The sequence below is a fragment of the Lathyrus oleraceus genome, chromosome 2, assembly GCF_024323335.1.
Source record: "Lathyrus oleraceus cultivar Zhongwan6 chromosome 2, CAAS_Psat_ZW6_1.0, whole genome shotgun sequence".
Lineage (NCBI taxonomy): Eukaryota > Viridiplantae > Streptophyta > Magnoliopsida > Fabales > Fabaceae > Lathyrus > Lathyrus oleraceus.
In genome coordinates this window covers 202,131,008-202,153,536 of record NC_066580.1, presented here as the reverse complement: position 1 = coordinate 202,153,536, position 22,529 = coordinate 202,131,008, and the positions used below count along the sequence as shown (strand labels likewise).

General features: G+C 34.2%; 1 protein-coding gene across 1 annotated transcript; it reads left to right on the top strand.

Annotated features, from left to right (window-relative positions):
* Nucleotides 1-13,461: 13,461 nt before the first annotated feature.
* Nucleotides 13,462-21,478, top strand: LOC127118881 (O-fucosyltransferase 10). The gene is made up of 10 exons (XM_051049120.1): nucleotides 13,462-14,258; nucleotides 14,559-14,643; nucleotides 15,042-15,109; nucleotides 15,209-15,297; nucleotides 16,366-16,563; nucleotides 16,721-16,925; nucleotides 17,050-17,217; nucleotides 17,503-17,670; nucleotides 18,185-18,375; nucleotides 20,540-21,478. Exons 1-10 carry the CDS (start codon nucleotides 13,893-13,895, stop codon nucleotides 20,748-20,750), a joined length of 1,749 nt encoding a protein of 582 aa, XP_050905077.1. The 5' UTR covers nucleotides 13,462-13,892; the 3' UTR covers nucleotides 20,751-21,478.
* Nucleotides 21,479-22,529: the final 1,051 nt, after the last annotated feature.

Genomic DNA, 22,529 nt, shown 5'->3' with positions numbered 1-22,529 from the left:
GATCTGTCAAGCTGAAGATGGAAAGGATGAAGATTGTGAAGTACCTGTAGAGCTTGCTAGGTTATTACAACAAGAAGAGAAAGTTACACAACCGCATGAGGAATCAATTGAGGTTGTAAATCTGGGTACTGAAGTAGACAAGAAAGAAGTCAAAATAGGAGCAGGCTTGGAAAACAGTGTCAAAGAAAGATTGCGTCGGATGTTACGTGACTATGTAGAGGTTTTCGCTGGAAAAATCAAGAGATGATATGGAATGATGAATGTCAAGAAGCTTTTGACAAAATCAAGAAGTATCTCCAAGAACCTATAAATCTGATGCCACCAGTTGAAGGAAGACCTCTAATCATGTATTTGACCGTGTTAGAAAATTCAATAGGGTGTGTGTTGGGGCAACATGACGAGTCTGGTCGAAAAGAGCATGCAATATACTACCTTAGCAAAAGGTACCGACTGTGAAACAAGATACTCCCAGCTCGAGAAAGCTTGCTATGCTTTGGCTTAGGCTGCTCGCCGACTAAGACAGTATATGTTGAATCATACCACTTTATTGATTTCTAAGATGGATCTTATCAAATATACATCTGAGAAACCTGCTCTCTCCGGAAGAACAACAAGATGATTGCTGAACTCTGCACGCAGTTCAAAATAAAACACCATAACTCTTCTCCGTACCGGCCAAAGATGAATGGCGTCGTGGAGGCTGTTAATAAGAATATTAAGAAGATTCTACAGAAGATGACTGTTACTTACAAGGATTGGCACGAGATGTTACCATTTGCTCTTCATGGTTATCGTACTACAATACGTACTTCAACAGGGGCAACCCCATTCTCTTTAGTCTATGGTATGGAAGCAGTTCTGCCCATTGAAGTTCAGATCCCTTCCTTAAGAATCATGAAAGATGCAGGCTTGGATGAAGATGAGTGGATTCAGACTCGACTCGACCAGATAAATTTGATTGATGAGAAGAGGTTGGCAGTTGTTTGTCATGGTCAGATGTACCAGAAACGGATGATCAAAGCTTTCAATGAGAAGGTTAAGCCAAAGGTATATCAGGCTGGTGACTTGGTAATCAAGCGTATCATACTACCACAGGGTGATCCTAGGGGCAAGTGGACTCCTACATATGAAGGACCATTTGTGGTCAAAAGAGTATTCTCAGGAGGTGCCATGATGCTTACTACTATGGATGGTGAAGACTTTCCACAGCCTGTAAACGCAGACATAGTTAAAAAATACTACGCATAAAAAGAGACCCGCTAGGTTGACTGGCCTAGGCAAAAATAAGGGCATCCCGGCAAACCAAAAGGGTTCGGGCAAAAATTAGGGATATATATAAAAAAAATGTACACCCGGCAAGTCGAAAACCTGAAAAGGCGGCTTGGGCAAAAAAGGGTATCCCGGTGGATTGAAAACCTGAAAGGGCAATCCAGGCAAAAGTTAGGGATTAAAGTGTATGACTATGTCTCGTTTGGATCACTCATGTAACTTCAACTGATGGTGCTACCTAAATCAAGTTCAAACAGATAAAGATCAATCCAATCGTTTTTGTCTCAACAGCAGAAGATGAGATATTTGAAGATAATGGCAATAGTAGAATTGAAACTCAATAGGATCATTTTTCACATAGCTGTTTTCTTTGTTTTATAAGAAATTTACGACGAATTCCTCTTACTAGGATTTCTGTCTCCTTGTACAAACTTGCCTATGTATAGGTCACTTTGTGATATAAATAAAATTTCATCTTTGAATCCAGATTTACTTTTACTCTATTTACATAAGCGAAAACGTCCATTGGTTGTGTTTGAATGTATGTATGCTTTTGAATACGATTGATGTTGACCAGAAATGCATAAAATGCAGTAATAGTATTTACTAAGGACGAACGAGGGTAGTAGTTCAACGAAGCTTCGCCGGTTCATCCCCACTACAAATCCCCAGTAGAGCAAATCTATCTTTATAGATGCTTCGAATTACGTCTCCCCTTGAATTTATGTCCATCTCTTTTATCCTCAGTCGGGATACTCAGGAACTTATTCCTTCAATAGAAGTACGACGAACGAATACGGGAAGTGACAAATACTATACTATCAAACAAGACGGGAACGAGTTCCTCATATTCTTCAGCAACGAATCGGGATTTATTTTCCCTAGCCAGCAGTTGTTATACAAAGATATCCGGACGCTTCAGGCCGCATGATTCATACATACATCATTTACATCATACCATAGCATATCCATAAGTGCATAATGCCATGCATGCATACATATTGCATAAACTAACCTTTTCCTTGCAGGATGGTTATATACAGATAAAATACTATCAACAATTCACAACAGGTCAGAAACGATCTATACGAAGGTCTAGTGCTGATACTTAATCATTACTCAAGGTGTCCTTGGATAGTAGGCAAACCGTCTATACGAAGATCTACTCCCTAGTCCAGGATGTTTTCAGGAGAGTTAATCCTGATACTCTTTTGTTCTTGGATAGTAGGCAAACGGTCTATACGAAGATCTATTCCCTAGTCCAGGATATTTTCAGGAGATTTCATCCTGACACTCTTTTGTTCTTGGATATTAGGCAAACGGTCTATACGAAGATCTATTCCCTAATCCAGGATATTTCCAGAAGAGATAATCATCACGAAGATTTATTTCTACTGGTCTATTCAACAATTCAAAACAGTTCAGAGACGATCTATACGAAGGTCTAGTGCTGATACTTAATTCAGAAAGAAATCGCCACGAAGATTTGGTTCTGACACTTAAATTAAAAGTATGTTCTTAGATACGATTCAGAGACGGCCTATACGAAGACCTAGTACTGATATCCAGTATCAACATCAAGATATTATCACCTCCTGATATTATGGATGGCATCTATAAGCCCATCTCCAGTTCTTCCAAGTGGCATCTTCAAGCCCACTTAAGCATATACAACCAGTCATCAGTGTTACTTTACGCACCGGCGAATGCAAATTTTTGGGCTTTTGTGTTCAATCCCCTTCAACCTTCCAAGTCACGAATGGCACACAGGCCAATCTAACTCCTCAGGTTTCAGAAAATTGAACAGGGGCAGCTGTTGCACCCCAAAATTTTCCCTCTATTTTTAACTCTAACCAATTTTTTGTTTCACATTCATTTGCATCATCTTCATAGCATAACATTTTTTTCTGTCTTAATATTAGCCGGAATAATTTCTCGGAATTTACAAACAGACTGGTCAAATTAACTTTTTAACTGTGCCTAAAATTAGTCAACGAAAAAATGTCAAGTTTAAGTTTGCAAATGTCGGTAACATTAATCTGCGGTTCACGTGGTTTAATTTGACATGCTAAAAATATTTTTACGACTATTTTTGGTCATATGTTGATCAGTCTGAGCAGTTTAAACGGTCATAATTTTTATTTCAAAATCCGACCAAACGCTGTATTTTTCCGAGTCATTTATTTCGCGCTGATTATTTTGACGTGTTCATTTTATTTTTTCGAGCATTTTGGTGCCCGAATTTTATTTTTTTGAGTCTATTTATTTTTATATTGGGTCTAGAATAAATAAATAGGTTAATTAGTTTTTATTTTAATTTTAACTATTTTAATTATTTAACTTTATTCAGTTTTTAATTTAATATTGGGTTTCAAAATAAACTTAGGCCCATTATCATTAAGCTAATTTGTTCCTATATATATTTACTAGCATGACTGATAGAGGGAGGTCGAAATACAGAACAAAAAAAAGAGAAACTGAGAGTGGCTGATCTATACTATGATACACACAGTTTGGTAATAGTTTATATATGATATATACTTTATCTATTTTGTTGATATATTTGTTACTGTGTTTCAAATACAGGTTCATATATGTAACTAGTGTGTTAAATATATATATATATATATATTTCTATTTTATGTTATAATTTGATTATGTTTTCGGATCGGATCGTGTCAATACGCCGTTTTCACATATACGTGTATGAGGCGTGACATTTGTGTTATCCGATCCAGTTGCGATGATCGCAATTTTGCGCTAGCAACGCCGTTGTTTTTTTTAATTCATATTTTTTTTATATACATATATTTAGATCTGCATATTTTTTTTCATAACTAACTACCCTGATTTTTCCTAAACCCTGACAATTTCGCCACAAACTCTAAATTTCAAACCTAAAACTTTAACCGTGTTATTTCCTTTAAACCATAAACCTTTTCTTAAACCTTAACAAACCTTATTATTATTTCCTATTTTCGCTCATATTTATGTTATTCAAACACTGTAACTGCTTCGCCCTTGTAATATTTTAAGTTTTAACTTGTAATATTTTCAGTTTTACTTTTCGCCATCTTTATTATGTAACTGCACCAAAGCGTTGTAATAATTAGGGTTTTATTTTCTGCCATTGATTTTTCTGCCATTTATTTTTCTGCCATTTAAATTCCTGCCATTGATCCTATATTAACTGCGTGGTTTAGTAATGTAGGGCGTGAAAACCTACTAAATTAATTATTTAATATTTTTCTATAACCTTTATATTTTTTGTAAATAAATAATAAATACTAACTATTTTAATAACTTTTTTTTATTACTTACTTATAATAATAAATCCTTATATATTTTGTAAATAAAATCTAATTGACCATTTTTCTAATTGAATAATAATAATAAACCTATTAATCTAATAATTTGATATTTTCTATAACCTTTATTTATTTTGTAAATAACAAACTTAATATTTTTCATATAACTCTTTTATTTTATAATTTGTACATTAATATATTTTAAATTCTTTTATTATTACTAATTTATTTTAAAACTCATATTTTTCTAATAACTTCTAAAAAAATCTAACTTGTTTAACCTAAAATAATTTCTTTTAAAATTCTAACCTTTTTATTATCACTTTATATTATTGTTATTTTATTATTGCTTTATTACCATTGTTTATTTATTATTTTATTATTATTTGCTTTTATCTATTCTATTTTTGCTTCATTATTTTCCTTATTTTAATTTTGTTTTATTTATAATATTAGGAACAAATGTATAGGTTGTAAATTTATTCTTTCTCGCCTGATTATTATGTATCTGTCCCATAGCCATGTAATAGTTTAGGAATTTATTTTTCTTGCTTTTATTTTTGTAAATATTTATTGTGTGGTTAGTAATTTAGGGAGTGCAAAAAAACTAACTGTAAATAATTGAACTTAGAAAATTAAATTCAAGACAAATATCTGAAAAATAATATTCACACACGTAAGTCGATCTTTGATCGCCATCTGTACTTCCTAGGGTATTCCTCTTGGTTGCCTTCTTTAAATGGTCAAGTCCCTCGAAAATAGGGGTGTCTTAAGCAAAGTCCCTTCAAACAGAAAATCATCAAGTCCCTATAAACTTAAAAGATCAAGTCCCTACGAGGTTGCCTACGATATAATGATCTTGTCCCTTCGGTAAATATGATGATAGTCCCTACGAGTTGCTAAAGACACCCCTTTTGTTGCCTTCATTGACCATACGATGACCCTACGCCCGTCCCTTAAACACATCCAAGGTAATGACTACCTATTCCTTAATAATAGGGATAGTCTTACCATTGAAAGAATATACGAGAACACGAAAGACTTAATCTAGGGTAGGTATCTCATAGTTACTTGCTCACACTTTTCAAAATTACTTTTACACCTCACAATTTCTAAAACTAGGCTTTGTATACACCCATACGAGGGTCATTACAAAGTACTTAAAGAAATTTTTTTTAATCACACACTACACTCTTGCAAACAAACAAAGTGAGCTAAGTAACTAAGAGTCCATGGATAACCATGGATATAAAGGGTGCTAATACCTTCCCTTTGTATAACCTACTCTAAGTGAGGTTCTCATGCCGACCCTTACGAGAACTACATCTCATGGACCCGTACTACTCAACCTCATCCTATCTTATGTTTGAATTCTAGACTCAAGTAAAGAGTATTTCCCACAAAGTTTGCAAGCAGAGTATCAATCCAATACCGTGACATAATCGAACCATACAATAGATTATATAACAATATAACAACAGAGATAACAAATCATAAGATAAATAAAAGCCACACAAGTAAACAAACAAAGGCACATAAAAAACTAAACTAGGCTTAACTCACTTGGGGGGAAGTCCTCAGCAGAGTCGCCATCTGTCGCACCTTGAAAAAAAAGTACGACGCTAGCGAAGCACAATCTCACGCTCGCGGATGGACTAACAAAGTCACCACCGAACTTTATTTATTCCCAAAGAGAGAAAGGGAAAATATTGATAAAACCCCTAAAAGAATGACTAAGATTATGGTCTTCGCAACTAAATCAGGGTTCGGGAGTCGATTATGCAAGGGGAAGGTATTATCATCTCTCATATCTGTTTTACTCAATGGGAACCGTTTAGTTAGTTGTGTGCATTAGTGTTTGCTTGAAAATCTTTGGCTTTCTTAAGTTATTAAAAGAGAAAAGAATACGACTAAAAGGATTTGTTTTTATTAGGGTGCTTGACAAGACTTTGAATCTTGCTCCTACGTATCTCTAGGTGCGATGGAGAACTCAAGGCTACGTAGTTCTGGATAAAAAATATTTGTTTGTTGGTCGATTTTAGCGAAAGCTATTTTGTCACAATCAACAGAAAAATATTGTTTGCTACCTAAAACAGTGAAGAATGGAACATTTACAAACGGCTGAATGGATAGATATATTAACATTCATGGGAAAACATCGCTAGCTTACTCAAACATATAATGGGCGAAGCATTATTTTGCATCGTCTCGAGATTAAATACCTTTCGTTTGTGAAAATGGTTTAAAAGATCACGCGGCGGAGAGAAAAAAAGTTTAATTGGTTGGATGTCTTTTTGAGTGATGAAGAGAGTTTGGATTGGCGAGGGCTACATCTCGTTTCCCAACTCTCAGGAGCTCCTGGTCTACACCACGTTTCTTTTTCATCTTATTTGTGAAAATAGACTAATAGTTTTAGGTTTTTTGAGTTTATTTGAGAAAATGCACTAAATGTTGATCAAGGTTTATTATGCGTTATGGATTTGATTGGAGGATGATGAGTGTTTGGATTGGCGAGAACTACATCTCGGATCTCAACTCTATGAAGCTCGTGGACTACACCCCGTTCCTTTTCATATGATTTATTGAAAAGTGTCAAGTAATGATTAATTGTTTGGATTTTTCATTGGGAAAATAGCTTGACGTTGGATCAAGCATTTGATTATCATTTAGGAAAGTGTTTTGACATAAATGGTTTAAAAGTTTGAAAATGATTTGAATGTGGAATGTTGAGAAGTTGGGATAGTGGAAATGGTTTGAAAAGAAAGGTTTGAAGTGCCTTGGTTTTGAGATGATTTTGAAAATAGTTTGACGTTGGATCAAGCATTTGACTTGTATTGCAAAATAAAGTTTGAAAATGGTTTTGAAAAGGTTATAATCGATGGTTAAGGTGGTTTTAAATGATAGATATGAATGGTAATGCAAATGGTGCGAATTGGATCGCAAAAGGGTGCGAGTTCAAGTGTAGTGACGTGAACTTAAGCACCAAACATAATCAAACACCAAAAGTATCAAATCGGATATACATATAACGATAAAGGGATACAAGAGCATACACAATATCTATATCACACATCCATAACAAAAGAATCGAGAAAGTAAAACAAAAAGAAAACATGCACGAATTAAAATCATGACGCAAAGATACAGATCAAAGTCGCGTACGCGAAGACGTGCAAGGCTACCAAAAGAAGTTAAATTCGATCTAAAACATAACGACGTTGGATCATTGAAAATTAGCACAAATAAAAATAGCAAGTTATTAATGCGTAAGCGGTCATCACAAGTCAAATCAAGAAACAACAAGATAATAAAATCAAATGAAAGCAAAAAGTTGCAAATCAAAACGCAAATTGGTAAGCGCACAAAAAAACGAATTACTTCTATGTTAAACCCTTAGACGCGTGTAAAATTGAAATGCAATGATAACTGATTAAAGAATCGCATGTAAACAATTAAAATCAATCATTAGCTTGCTACAATTAAGAAAGCACCATATTTCGGTTTGTTTGGAAATCAATTGGCCTCTCTCACTCTAACAACGCATAATATATATACATGTCACTTTAGGATTTTTAATAATTTTGAAAATTTACAAATGCCTTTGTATTTATTTTAGAGACAAAAGAAAATAAACTAGTTAAAAATTAAACAAAATCAAACACTAAAAAATAATTAAAAAAAATCGAAATAAAAATGTCAATAGTCCTATTTAATTATTTTGAACATTTTGACAAAAAAAGAAAAATAAAAGGACTCAAAATGAATAAAAATCAGACAAAAAAATGCTCAAAAAATTAAAATGAATGCAACAAAATAATTAGCGCATAATAAAATTCTATAAAATAGATAAGTTTTTAAGTAAAAAATTATCGGTTAAAAGGCTTAAGTTGATCAAAGTGCAGCCGAAAAAAGAGTCAAAAAAATAAAACGAGCACGTCATGTTAAACTATGCAAATCATAGATTAATAAAACTAACGTCTACAAGTTCAATTTCGAAAATTTCCGCCCACTAATTTCACGTACATTTGAAAATTGATTCAATCGATCTGTCTATAGATTCAAAAATTTATTCTGGTTGACATTTTAGGCATTATGCGAGATGAAATACATGTTATGTTATGCAAGTGAGACAAATGCCATGATGAATATATCGATTCGATGATTCAGAGTGGTCAAAATTGGGGTGTGACAAATACCAATATGACTTTGTTAGAGATGTCTTATTTAATATATTTAGTCGTGCTAGGGTATCTTTAAAAAAAGAGGCGCGTGCACATTTCTTGACTGACACATAAGAGAGGAGTTCGACACTTAGGCCAACAAATATTCTAGAGTACGGGTGGTTAGGTGAGAAACATGCATGTGTTGACTTGATTGAGGTTTCCCCACTAGTGGGACTGAGGACTTGAAGGTTTTAAGTAAAATGACCAAACATGAGAAAACGTGTTCTGACAATCAACATGCTTACCTATCATTACTTTTGATTTTCTAGCACCATAATTAATTAATGAAAACTCATACATAGCAATGTTGTGTCTCTTAAAACAATAAGTTTAATTTTTAAAATGATTTTGAATTTTATATTCAAATATGGATAACTGTTGAATTGTAATTCCTTGTGTTGAACCACCTATGCCTATTTTAGTAGTGTTAGTTAATTTTAGGCTTTTATAGTTTTGGGCTTTGACTTGAGGTCCAAGTTAACCTAAATCTATAAATAGAGGGAGTAACCCTTATTTGTAACAGAGGTGAATAGAGTATTCACAACGCTTGTAATTCACAGTCTTTTGCAGTTACAAAGTGAATAAGAAGTTTTCCACAGTTTGTGGGCAGAGAGAAACTCTGCAGAATTTTATTACTCTTCTCCTTCATCATTTTTTACTTTCTTTCTTTCTCCATTGTTCTTCTCTTTTAGTTGTTATTATGCGGGTAGTTACAATCTTGTTCATCAAGATTGATTGAAATTCTCCATAGGTTTTAGGGGATTTCCAATATCTGGTATCAAGAGCTCCGGTTAATCGATTCGTGGGAAGAAAATCACCATGGCAACGAATCATCCAAACGGGTATTTTCCAGCAAATCTTACGATTCTCAAGAATAATGATTATGAGAATTGGTGCAAGCATATAAAGGTTGTATTCTGTTATCAAGATCTTTGGGATCTTATGAAGAAATGAGTAACAACGCTTGCAGAAGCCGCGACGGATCAAGAAAGGGTTGCACATAAAGAATTGAAGAAGAAAGATTATAAAGCTCTCTTTATAATCCATCAATGTGTTGATACATATAACTTTGAAAAGGTTAGTGATGCAGAGTCAACGAAAGAAGCATGGGAAATTATGGAGAAATCGTTTGGAGGCGCGGAGAAGGTGAAAGAGGTAAGGTTACAAACTCACAAAAGAACGTATGAATTGCTTCAGATGAAAGACAATGAAAGCATAACTGATTTCTTCACCAAGGTTACAAAATTGGTGAATCAAATCAAGGTATGTGGAGAAGTGTTGACATCAAGATCTTTTGTTGGAAAGATCTTGAGGTCGTTGGCTCCAAAGTTCGACCATGTGGTAGTAGCCATATAAGAGTCGAAAGATTTGTCAAAAGTGAAAAAGGAAGAGCTTCAAGGGACGCTTGAATCTCATGAACAAAGAATGGTTGAAAGAGCTGTAGGAAAGTCGAAGAGTGATATCGCTTTGCAGGCTCAATCAGCAAAATAAAGAAAAGGCAAAAGAAGCTAGAAGGAATCACGCCAGAAGAATGTTGGTCTGGTGTCAAGCCTAGCTTGAGTCATCTGAGGGTGTTTGGATCTATAGCACATAGACATGTGCCAGATCAATTGAGAAGAAAACTTGATAATAAGTCGAGTCAGATGATCCTGATAGGATATCATTCGACCGGAGTATACAAGTTGTTCGTCCCAGTGAATAAGCAGGTGGTGATCAGCAGGGACATGATCATAGATGATCTTAGAGAATGGGATTGGACTGAGAATGTCAAGAAGATTCAGTGAGAATCTTTTATGATGAACCAGCTAGTGAAGTCGAAAGAGAAGTTTGACAAGAAGAAGTCAGAGGTGAAGCAAGTACAAGCAGATCTCAAAGAACAAGACACATGCCTGCAAGGTTGCAAGAATGTGTGATTACATCAGATGACATGGTCGATGAAAAAGGTGAGCTGGTACATTATGCTTTCTATGAATATGTTGAACCTGTCAATGCAGCTGAGGCATTGAAATATTCGAAGTGGATGAAAGCAATGGACGAAGAGCTGAAGTCAATAGAAGTCAACAACACTTGGTCACTTGTCGAATTGCCCCAAGACAAGAAGGCAATCGATGTGAAGTGGGTATACAAGGTGAAGTTGAATCCCACAGGAGAAGTAACTCGACACAAGGCGATGCTTGTGGCGAAAGGATTTCTTCAAAAGGAAGGAATCGACTTCGATGAAGTTTTTACACCTATTGCTAGGATCGAAACAATCATGTTGGTTGTTGGTATAGAAAACATGAACAACTGGCAGATGTTTCAGATGGACGTGAAATGTGCATTCCTTAATGGCCCCTTAGAAGAAGAAGTTATGTTGCACAACCAACTGGGTTTGTGAAACACAGCGAAGAAAGAAAAGTGTACAGGCTGCGTAAATACTTGTACGAACTTAAACAAGCTCCAAGAGTTTGGAACAAGAAGATAGATGATTTTCTAAGGGAGAAGGAATTTGTGAAGTGCAAATATGAACATGGAGTATATGTAAGAAGAAGCAAGAATGAATTGCTTATATTATGCCTCTATGTTGATGACCTGTTGATAACAGGTAGTTACAAGAAAGAGATCAAATACTTCAAAGGTGATCTCAACAAGGAACTCAAAATGTCAGATCTGGGTGACATTTCATATTTCCTTGGCATCGAATTCTACAAGAGTGGTAGAGGTTTGATGATGCACCAAAGAAGGTATGCATGCGAAATTCTCAAGAGATTTGAGATGCAAGATTGCAACCCAACTTCGACTCCAACTGAGCCCAGATTATAACTGTCGAAAGATTCAAATGAAGATGATGTCGACCCAAACCAATATAGAAGACTTATTGGGTCACTTTGATACCTTTGTCACATAAGGCCTGACTTAGCATACAGTGTAGGTATGGCAAGTAGGTTCATGCAGAAGCCAAAGGTATCACATCTAGCAGCGACAAAGAGGATACTAAGGTATCTGAAAGGAACTCTCGACTATGGCATTTTGTTTCCTGCAGCTGATGAAGGAAAATAATACAAATTAGTGGGATACACCGACTCAAGTTGGCATTTTGTTTCCTGCAGCTGATCGAAAATCCACAACTGGCTATGTGTTTATGCTAGGTGGTGCACCAGTTGCTTGGAGTTCGAGAAAAGAGCCAGTAGTGACATTATCATCGTGCGAAGCAGAATACATAACTGCTTCTCTTTATGCATGTCAAGTAACATGGATGGTGAATCAGGTCGAAGAGATAACAACGAAGAGTCATGGAGTAATTATCATGAAGATCGACAACATGTCAGCTATCAATTTGGCGAAGAATCTGATAGCACATGGTCGAAGCAAGCACATCGAAATGAGGTTCCATTATCTTCGAGAGCAGGTAACAGATGGAAAGATGAATTTGGAACACTGCATAACTGAGAATCAGATTGCAGACATCATGACGAAGGGAGTGCATGTCGAAGTGTTCAGAAGACTAAGAGCTATGATGAATGTAGATAGCTTAGACATAATGAATTAGGTGGTGTGTTGAATTGCAATTCCTTGTGTTGAACCACCTATGCCTATTTTAGTAGTGTTAGCTAATTTTGAGCTTTTATAGTTTTGGGCTTTGACTTGAGGTCCAAATTAACCTAAATCTATAAATAGAGGGAGTAACCCTTATTTGTAACAGAGGTGAATAGAGTATTCACAACACTTGTAATTCACAGTATTTTGCAGTTGCAAAGTGAATAAGAAGTTTTACACAGTTTGTGGGTAGAGAGAAATTATGCAAAATTTTATTACTATTCTCCTTCATCGTTCTTTACTTTCTTTCTTTCTTTCTTCATTGTTCTTCTCTTTTCGTTGTTATTGTGTAGGTAGTTACAATCTTGTTCACCAAGATTGATTGAAATTCTCCATAGATTTTGGGGGATTTCCAATAATAACAACGTAACTTATTGTTTATTTGTTTATTTATGTATAATTTTAATTATATATATTTGTTAGTTTCAATACTAAAGAATATAAAACTAATTATATTCATAGAAAAATAGAGTATACTATCAAAAATATTAAATGATATTTGTTTAAAAATAGAAGAAGTTTAAACAAATGAATAATTAATATCATATTAAATTTGAAAAGTAATAAATAAATAATTTTATATTGCAAATATAACAACTTAAAAATGAAAAGGTTAGTAATCAAGATCCAACCAACCAACTTATTACTCGGTCCTTATTTCAATCCCACTTTTAAAACCTAGAGTAATATCCTAGAGTTGTGCTGTGTTTGGCTAAAAATACATCTGTTGTGCTGGAGTAATTAATTTTTGACACTCAATAAAGAATTATCTTAGAAATTGATGCTCCCGCATTTTCACTCATATAGCATCTTTCTCTACCTTCTGTCAGAAAAAGAAAAGAAAGTATAAATGCACCGTGAAATAATTCGCACATGAGTATGTCCGAATTCTTTTTATCACTGTATATTATTTGTCCCAACAAAATAATGGATGACCTCTTAAAGCTGAATAAATAAAGTTCGGGAGACTCGATCTTCACAATTTTATGTGATCTCTTAAAGCTGTATAATTATTAACTGAATTATATATTTATATATTTGTATAACTATCCACCTATAATTATCAATTGAATTAATGCATATATTCAAATTCAAATATGTATGTCTTTATATATGATATCTGTGCCCAAATATCATCCGATTTGACACCATGTAAAACACATTTTCATCTTTCACTCTGCTCTTATTAATTTCTCTTAGATTCTAGTTCTCGTCAATGGCGTTATATTAGAAATATCAGAGTATCAGACCCAGTGATAGTGAGTGCCGTTAATTTTCCTCCCTTTTCTCCATCTGGTCCCTTCTCCACCATCAACAAGAACCCAAAACCTCTTCTCTTAACTATTTTCTCTCTGACCCATCTCTTTCCGCCCAACCAAACAGGACAAAATTAAAATATTTAATTCCTCTAAACATCCACACAAATTAACCACAAATAAAAACCCTCACTAACACATAATTTTCAGAATTTTCACTCACATCAATCAAATTACACTCACGCTCTCTTTCGCTCGCGATGAAATCAAAGTCACATACCGGAAACGGTTACGCGGCCGACAATGGCGGAGGAGGAGGTGGAAGCAACAGCTCACCGAGTCCGCCGCTCTCTCCTCCTCGTCATTCCGGCGTTTTACATTTACGGAAGAGATTACGGCGGACGAAGTCACTGTCGGCGGGTATTTTGTCACGGAGGAGTCTCCGATACTTCTTCCTCCTGCCGGTGGTTTACATCTCCGGTCTTTTGATGTGCGTCGGACCGTTTCCTTTTACGTTCTCCTCTCTCATTGGTCACGCTCCTCTTCCCGGTTCTCGTTACCGGAGTCATGAGGTTTTTCACAAGCTTTGGCATGATATCGATTCTGATAATTCATCTTTCATCGAGGTTAGTGAAATAAACCTGTAACGTATTAAATGTACAATAATCACGTGCGCAAAGGGAAGAAAATTATTAACATGAATTGAAAAGTAAAGTTAGGTATTTATTGGATTTATATGGAACTGAATTCGTCTTCATCTTGTTTGGTGAATAATTTTGCTTTTGTCTTTGGTGCCATTTGAATTTTTGTTGTTTTGTTGATGTTGTTTTTAGTATTAACTTCTTATAGATGCGTGATGAATCATGAAATCATTTTTTTTCCATAAACAGAGCTGATTTATATTTATGCATTTATTTATTTTGCAGTTGTCTTCTGTTTGGAAATACAAAAGGAAGTTGAGAGAAAAGAAGCCTTGTCCAAATTTGACTTCTTTGCATCATGAACATTTTGGTAGATAAACTAAAGCTGTTATATAATCTATTTTCTCTTCGCTTTTGTTTCACATACATACCTGTTTGAGGTTGACTTAATATTGCTTCTAATGTGAAATTTGGCATAGTAATATTGTGGATTTTTTTTACTATATTTTGGGAGTGTTTAAATGAGTTTGTGAGTATTTGAAGACCTTCTAAAAATAGCTTATGAATGATAAGCTGTTTTAGCTTTGTTTTCATAAGGCCTTTGCAAAAAATTAATTATTTTCATAAGCTTCATCAAGAAACAATTTATATAAAGTTTATACAGAGTTTGCCCCATTTTCTATTTGATCATAACCTTATATGATAAGCTGCTAATTTAGTTAGTTTGCTGAAATGCTTTCTCTAATACTGTGCTTTATCTAATTTCAGTGTCCCCTGGCCTGAATGGTTTTTTGATTGTCGAGGCCAATGGCGGTCTTAATCAGCAACGCTCTGCAGTATGACTGAGTCTTTACTTTCTCTGTATTTCAGCAGATCTTTTATTTGACATAGGAGTTACTTTTTCACCAATTTGCTTTTTAATCTGTCTTCTGTAGATTTGCAATGCTGTGGCTGTTGCCGGACTCCTGAATGCAATTCTAGTTATACCTCATTTTGAATTTCACAATGTGTGGAAAGATCCAAGGTGACCACCAATATACTTATTTATTATCTTTGGCTTTGAGCCTTTAAAGACAGGTCTTAATAATTGTGCTTGAGAAAATATTTCAACACAAAGATTGTTGGTAAAGTTTCATTGTTTGGCCTGTTTTTGTCAAAATATTACAACATTTAACAACTCAGTAACACATGGTTGGGGGCGAAAGCAGTTTATTTGTTTCTTAATTTAGCAGGTGTTTGTTATCTGTATATTCTTATTTTATGCAAAAGAAAAATGTGCTTTCTGATGCAATTCTTTATGAAGTGAGATTTTTTTTTCTTCCTTCCATCAGTTGTCCATTTAGAATATTTTTAAATCTATAACAAGGTACTCAGTGTTGCCTTTGTATGAGGCTTATTTCTCTTACTAATTGAATAATGAAACTCATCAGGAAAAAGTTAAACAGCAAATAGAGTAAGTTTTTCAACTTAAGAGGGGGATTTTTTTTTTGGCTAGGTTGTCATTATTCATTTGGAGGGATAAGGATTGGAAGGGGGACAACTGATTTGAATCTTTTCTTAAGAGAACTCATATCATATGCCAAAAAGAAAAGAAATAATAAAAGTTCAAAAATAGAATATTCTTGAAGAAACTTTCCTACCATGTAACTTTCATAACTTCTTTTGTTGCACATAAAATATTTGAGTTAAACATGTTTCAATAAGTTATTTAATTTAATCATTTTCCCATAAACAGTGACATATCAACATTGTTTATTATGTTATAAATAGTGCATCATTAATTACACATCCTACAAACCTATGACCAAAGGAAGATTCTCCTGCGATATACTGTGTTGACTTACATTAATTAACACTTCTGTCTTACCTTTGTGATGTGGTTTATCTAGCATTACTTGACCAAAATTTGTCTCAGACTAGCGGATATGGAAATCATACAGTGTTTGGTGTGTGTACTTTTTAGTAGAATCGCCCATACAAATAGTTATATATGCTGTATAGTGAACATTTTAAGGCTTAATAGACTTATTTTTATGCCTGATTTCATTTCTGCATTCATTATCTATTTAAAATAATATACTTTTTTGTACAGTGAATTTGGGGATATATATGATGAGGATCATTTTATATCCACACTTGATGGTTATGTGAAGGTAGTTAAAGAACTCCCTGAGGCAATAATGGAGAGACATAATTACAATATGAGTAATATAACTACCATCAAAGTTCCAGCTTGGGCTCCTGTCAGTTATTACACGGGAGCTATTTATCCTATCTTGCAAAAGGAAGGGTAGGTATTGAACCACTTTGCCCTCATTTTTTATTCTCTGTATTGGGTTTGGGGTGAACATGTACTGTGAATCCACATTGGCCAGTCGGCACTGCTGGATTTTTCTGCAAATAATTTGATGAAAGTAAGGAACTCTATTTTTGGCAAACTTATGCAGGGTTCTTCGAATAGCTCCATTTGCTAATCGCTTGGCAATGAGTGTCCCTCCACATATTCAATTTCTAAGATGCCTTACTAATTATAAAGCATTGAGGTTTTCTTCTTCAATATCAGCACTAGCTGAGAATCTGGTTTACCGAATGATTGAGAAGAGCTCAAGGACAGATGGAAAATATATTGCTGTGCATCTTCGTTTTGAGGAGGTACCATGCTCATTCTATCACATTGAGAACTAGGTTTAGTTATATTCATCTCTAGTTGTCAAAAATATACATACAGGATTGAATGTGCATTATGTAATGATTGACTAAATATTCCAACATGCAGGACATGGTAGCATTCTCGTGTTGTGAATATGATGGGGGAAAGGCAGAGAAGTTGGAAATGGATTCAGCTCGTGAAAAGGGGTGGAGAGGAAAGTTCAAAAGAAAAGATCGTATCATTGTACCCGACCTCTATCGAGTCAATGGAAAATGCCCACTTACCCCCCTAGAGGTATTTATTTGCTTGCTAGTACCTTTCAGATCTTGAATTCTTATTTTTTCCTTAAATCTAAAATCTTGCCAGTCTTAAATTTTCTTAAGTCACTGGCTTCTTTATGAAATACCCCCCTTGAGGTATTTATTTGCTTGCCGGTGCTTTTCAGATGTTGAATTCTTTCTTTTTTCCTTAATCTAAAATGTTGCCAGTCTTGTGTCCTTACGTTATTGAATTCTTAATGAGATACTGCCATTCTTTTCCTTAAAAGTTTATTGCCTGTTGTTTTCTAACAATATGTAGGTTGGGATGATGCTACGTGGCATGGGGTTCAATAACAATACCTCAATATATTTAGCTTCTGGGAAAATATATAATGCCGAAAAATATTTGACTCCTTTAATAAAGATGTTTCCAAATCTGTATACTAAGGAGTCTCTTGCAACACCAGACGAGCTTGCTCCTTTTATGGTAAAGTTCTTTACTGGTTAAACAATAAAATAGGTTTCATGCTTCAATCTATGGAACGCAATGGCTTCAAAGCTCTTCAGCTTCTGTTTATTTTAGTTTCTCTTTCTTAGCTTATTAGCCAATATATGGAAGCATGTTAACTACATTGTTCAGTAAAAGCTTAGCTCCACTGCTGCAATTGATTTGTTCTTATTTGTAGTAGTTATAGATATATGTTTTTTATTCTTGTTGTGACTAATAGTTATAGTTTATGCACCAATACCAAGATTACTGGGCAGAAAACATGATTATAATAATCAAGGATGTAATTAGCTTTCAATTCCAAAATAAAAAGGATGTATTTGACTTTATACTTTGGTTCTCTCTTCATCCCTCATTCATTCTCATGGTTTTTTGTTAGGTTAAATTACAAATTTTTTCATGGACAGGTTTAGTGATTCTTTCTTTAAGTGATGCCTTAATATTTTCTTAGACTTTCCAATATGCTCTTATGCTTAGTTTCATCATTTTTTAGGACTATTCCTCCCAATTGGCAGCACTGGACTACACAGTATGCTTGTCTAGTGAGGTTTTTGTTACAACTCAAGGTGGTAACTTTCCTCATTTTCTAATGGGCCATAGAAGATTCCTTTATGATGGCCATGCCAAGACCATCATTCCTGATAAACGCAAACTTGTTGTTCTTTTTGAAAACATAAGTATCAGGTTTGCTCTCCCTCTCTCTTCCTTGCTCCATTTATAGGGACACCATGCTCCACTAAAACATTTTGAAGGATTTTGGAGAATATTAATTTTTATTCTATAACCTATTTATCATTTTAGTTGCCTTCTTAGAATTATAATAAAAATTTAGTTAGAGATATGTATCTAGTATTCATAAGATAATTCCCCCTTATTGTGATCCTCTTGATAATCCTTCTTTTCGTGAGTTCCCTCTTCACTTCAGTACTTCTTATAGGCACTAAGGCATGGCTTTGAGAAAGAGTTACTAAAAGGAAATGATACCATGGAGTTGCTAACTTGGAAGTGCTCACCCTAGTAAACAATTAGAAACCAAATACTTACCTATAGTTTTGTAATTGTTTGCAATGTGTTTTTCGCCAAACATTAACTAAAATAATATTAAGCTCAACAAATGACACCAATTTAAACAACCAAGAGAACAGTTACCAAAAATTAGGATTCAATCATGATTCATACATTAGGATTCATCACTGCCCCGTCTAAAGGGCTTAACAATGCATAATAATATCAGTAAAAGTAATAGCAATAATGTCAAGATCCTCAAACATCAAAAACAATATAAAAGAAAAGAGTTCAAGAACAAAACCTATTGAAATCCAAGAAATAGTTCTCATGCAATCACCTTGAAAGACTTAGAAATCTATCAAGAAAGATCAAGGGTTACTCGTCCAAATCATTATGAAATTATAGTCGAAGGCATCACTTGTCACCGTTACACCGTCTACTAATTGTTACTTGTCAATGTTCTTAATGTGATATTAGCACATTAGCTAATTTGCAATCCTATGTGTCTAGATTTCTTTCTATCTTCATTTTAGCCCAAAATCTCCTATTTTCTTCTTGTTTTAATCCTGTTTTAGTATTTCAATTCCACCCCTTGGAATGCCGATCTTCAGAATGGGTGGTAGCTGGATTTCAAATCCAACTTGGAGAACCTTGGAACCCCTTACTCGTCCAATATTACCTCTATAACTGGAAAGGGGAATATGCCGGGTATTGTAATTGTAGCTAAATTTTGCTTAGAGGCCCAGAAACTCACAATTTTCAGCCACCAATTTTTTTACTACTACAATATATTTTGACTCGGACAAGGGCTTACAAAGTTACAATAGGTCTAGTGGTGCCTGCAGCTAGGGATGTAAATGAGTCGAGTTGAGCACACGAGACTTGAATTTGGCTTATGATAAAATGAGTCGCTCAAGTGTGACTCATTTATTTAAATGAGTCTAACTAGAAGCTTGAGTTTTGACTTATTAAAAAGGGCCAAGTTTGAGTTTGACTTGTTTTGCTGATAACTAAACTTTTTTCTTTGCATTTAGAATAATTTTTCTTAAATTATTATTGAAGTTTATCAATTTAGTATTTAATTAAGGGTAATGCTAACTTGTGCCCTTGGGGCACAAGTTAAGAGATGAATATAGAAATAAATTCTTGGAAAATGTGTATTGAATTTATTAGAAACTTGTCATTAATAATTTTATTTATTTTTCCAAAACAAATTTTCTATTTGTGGGTTTCTTAATATGTGCCCTTGGGGCACAAGTTAGCATTACCCTTTAATTAATATTTTAATGTTACATGATAATCTACAAATTGAAATATGTGCTTAAGTGAACCAAATCATAATTTGTATGCCCATTCTCATATAAACAGACTTTAAAATTATACATATATATTAGGAGGGATCAAATTACACCAATGTCATACGTGGATATTGCTACACTGCTTTATAATTTTTTTATCAGTTACATGTATCACAAAACTCATTGTTGGATAAGTTACTATCGTTTATATAATGTATGTAGGTTCTTACGTAAATTTAAAATGATTTGATATGTCAATGAGATATGTTTAAGATTAACATTGTTTGATCAAAGGGCATAAGTTGTTAATCTTGATGTATCCTCCGCATCTCTCTTATCAGAACCGAACAGAACAAGCTGTTCTGATCTGTATCCAAGTCCCAAATGCCATCACTAATTGTTTATTTATGTCCGAATTATACTGCCAATGAGTTTGTTACTGGATTTGTTTTCCATCCTTGTCTGCATGTTATATTTAAGCATAGTTGTCTTGTGGATGTATTCATTTCAATATGGAAGCTTAGGCTATGCAATCTTTGCAGTTGGAATGCTCTCAAGGACCAGATGGATGACATGCTCGCTGAAAGTGATCGCAAAGGGATCATGGTCCCTCGAGTTAGAAAAATCAACAGAAAAACTTCTGTCTACACGTACCCTTTACCAGAATGTAGATGTCTACAGCAGTCTCTTGTCAATATAACAGTTGACCACAATGTAGGAATTCCTGATAATTACAGCCGAAGAAAAGCTTAAATGGATGAATCTCTGCATCAGATTTATATTATTTTCAACTCAATGGTTTTGGTGTTTCAACTTCCAGTTTTATGGCTTTTTGAAGTTGTTTTCTCTTGTTAAAGCCATCCCAGTTCTGATCACGCAAGTATAGATTTCGGCTTTTGTGTGATTGGTTGCTTCGACTGATTGAAGATTTTGTGTGCATAATACTCTATTTACTTAGTGGAACAGTTTTCTAGCAGCCAGTGTGAAGGTTGGAATGGAAACACTGCATCAACGTAGTTTCCAGAAAAGAAAGGATATATATCAGGAGCTGGACTTAAAGAAGACAAGAATATATTTTATATTCCTTTCTGATCAATGTCTTTCGAATAGCATTACTTTTCTTTTAAATTTGAGGGAGGGCTAGTAACACTATCTAGCATACTCTTTTCAAGATGGTTCAAATTCAAATGGATTCCACTTAATCATGTAAGGACCACATAAAATTAGTGAGCCATATGAATTTCAATCGATAAAAGAATGTATGTTGAAAAGAGTGTGTTAGAGAGTCCTAGTATAATTCCTTACATTTTTTGGTTCTTGTGTAAAATTCTTTGGCTAGAAATAAAGACTAGCCTATAGAGTCAGCGAGTGTTATTTGTTTTACAAGTTTTGTTTCAGTTGACAAATGGCTTTGTTTTTGTTCCCTTTTCGGTTTTGATCATTTGAAAAAGGTAATATAACGTCTTCTTTATACTCTTCTATACTATCATTAGTACCTTCTGATTCTTAATAGTTCTGGCGGATAGGTTATGTGAACTGGTCTGAAATGATTCTGAATCTGTGAACTGCTACAGAAGATCTTGTAATTTCGAGACTATTATTAGACAGTATTGGTTGGTGTTTGGGTTTAGACAAAAGAAAATGGACCCCAACGCTGATAGAATTTTCTTTTGTCATTTTGGGTGGAAGATGGGACCTATACATTACATAAAATCTGTTTGTGGCCAAGATTAAAGTTGGTGTTGTTGGAATTTATTGAATGGTTGAAGGTACAATAGAGAGCAGTGAAATGACAAGAGTTGTTCCTCAGTCGCCATAATGTAGCGGGACTACATGACTCGTGGGTGTATACATGTTGGACGCTGACATGCAGTAGATAGTTTGGTCAATGTTGACTGAACTCATCCATTGCCAGCGGGTCTGAAGCGTTAAACTAAATGTAGAATTGGGGCGTTGATGGTTTGGATGACAATCATTGTTAGTGAGGTAGTGTAACATATGGTTTATGATTGATCTTATTGAATTTATTGTACTCCAAATTAGTCTATATGTTAACTCATAACAGTGTTTCTATTTTCTTCAAGAGATTATAAAACTTAAAAGTTACTAGTTTATAAGATAACTCTTAACAGGGTTTCTATTTTCTTCAAGAGATTATTAAACTTAAAAGTTAGTCTATATGATAACTCTTAAGAGTGTTTCTATTTTCTTCAATAGATTATTGAACTTAAAAGTTATTTCTATATGATAACTCTTAACAGTGTTTCTATTTTCTTCAAGAGATTATTGAGCTTAAAAGTTAGGATATATAATAACTCTTAATAGTGGTTCTATTTGATAGAATAGAATATTTTGTTATAATTAGTCATAATTAATTTTCTATAATTATGTTGTATCATAATTAGATAGTTGATCAAATATTATACATTGATGTATATATATTCTATTCAGATCAAGGAGAAGGACACAATTTCATTATCTTACACTATTTTCTTCAAGAAATTATGCCCCAAAAAAGGGATTTTTTAAACT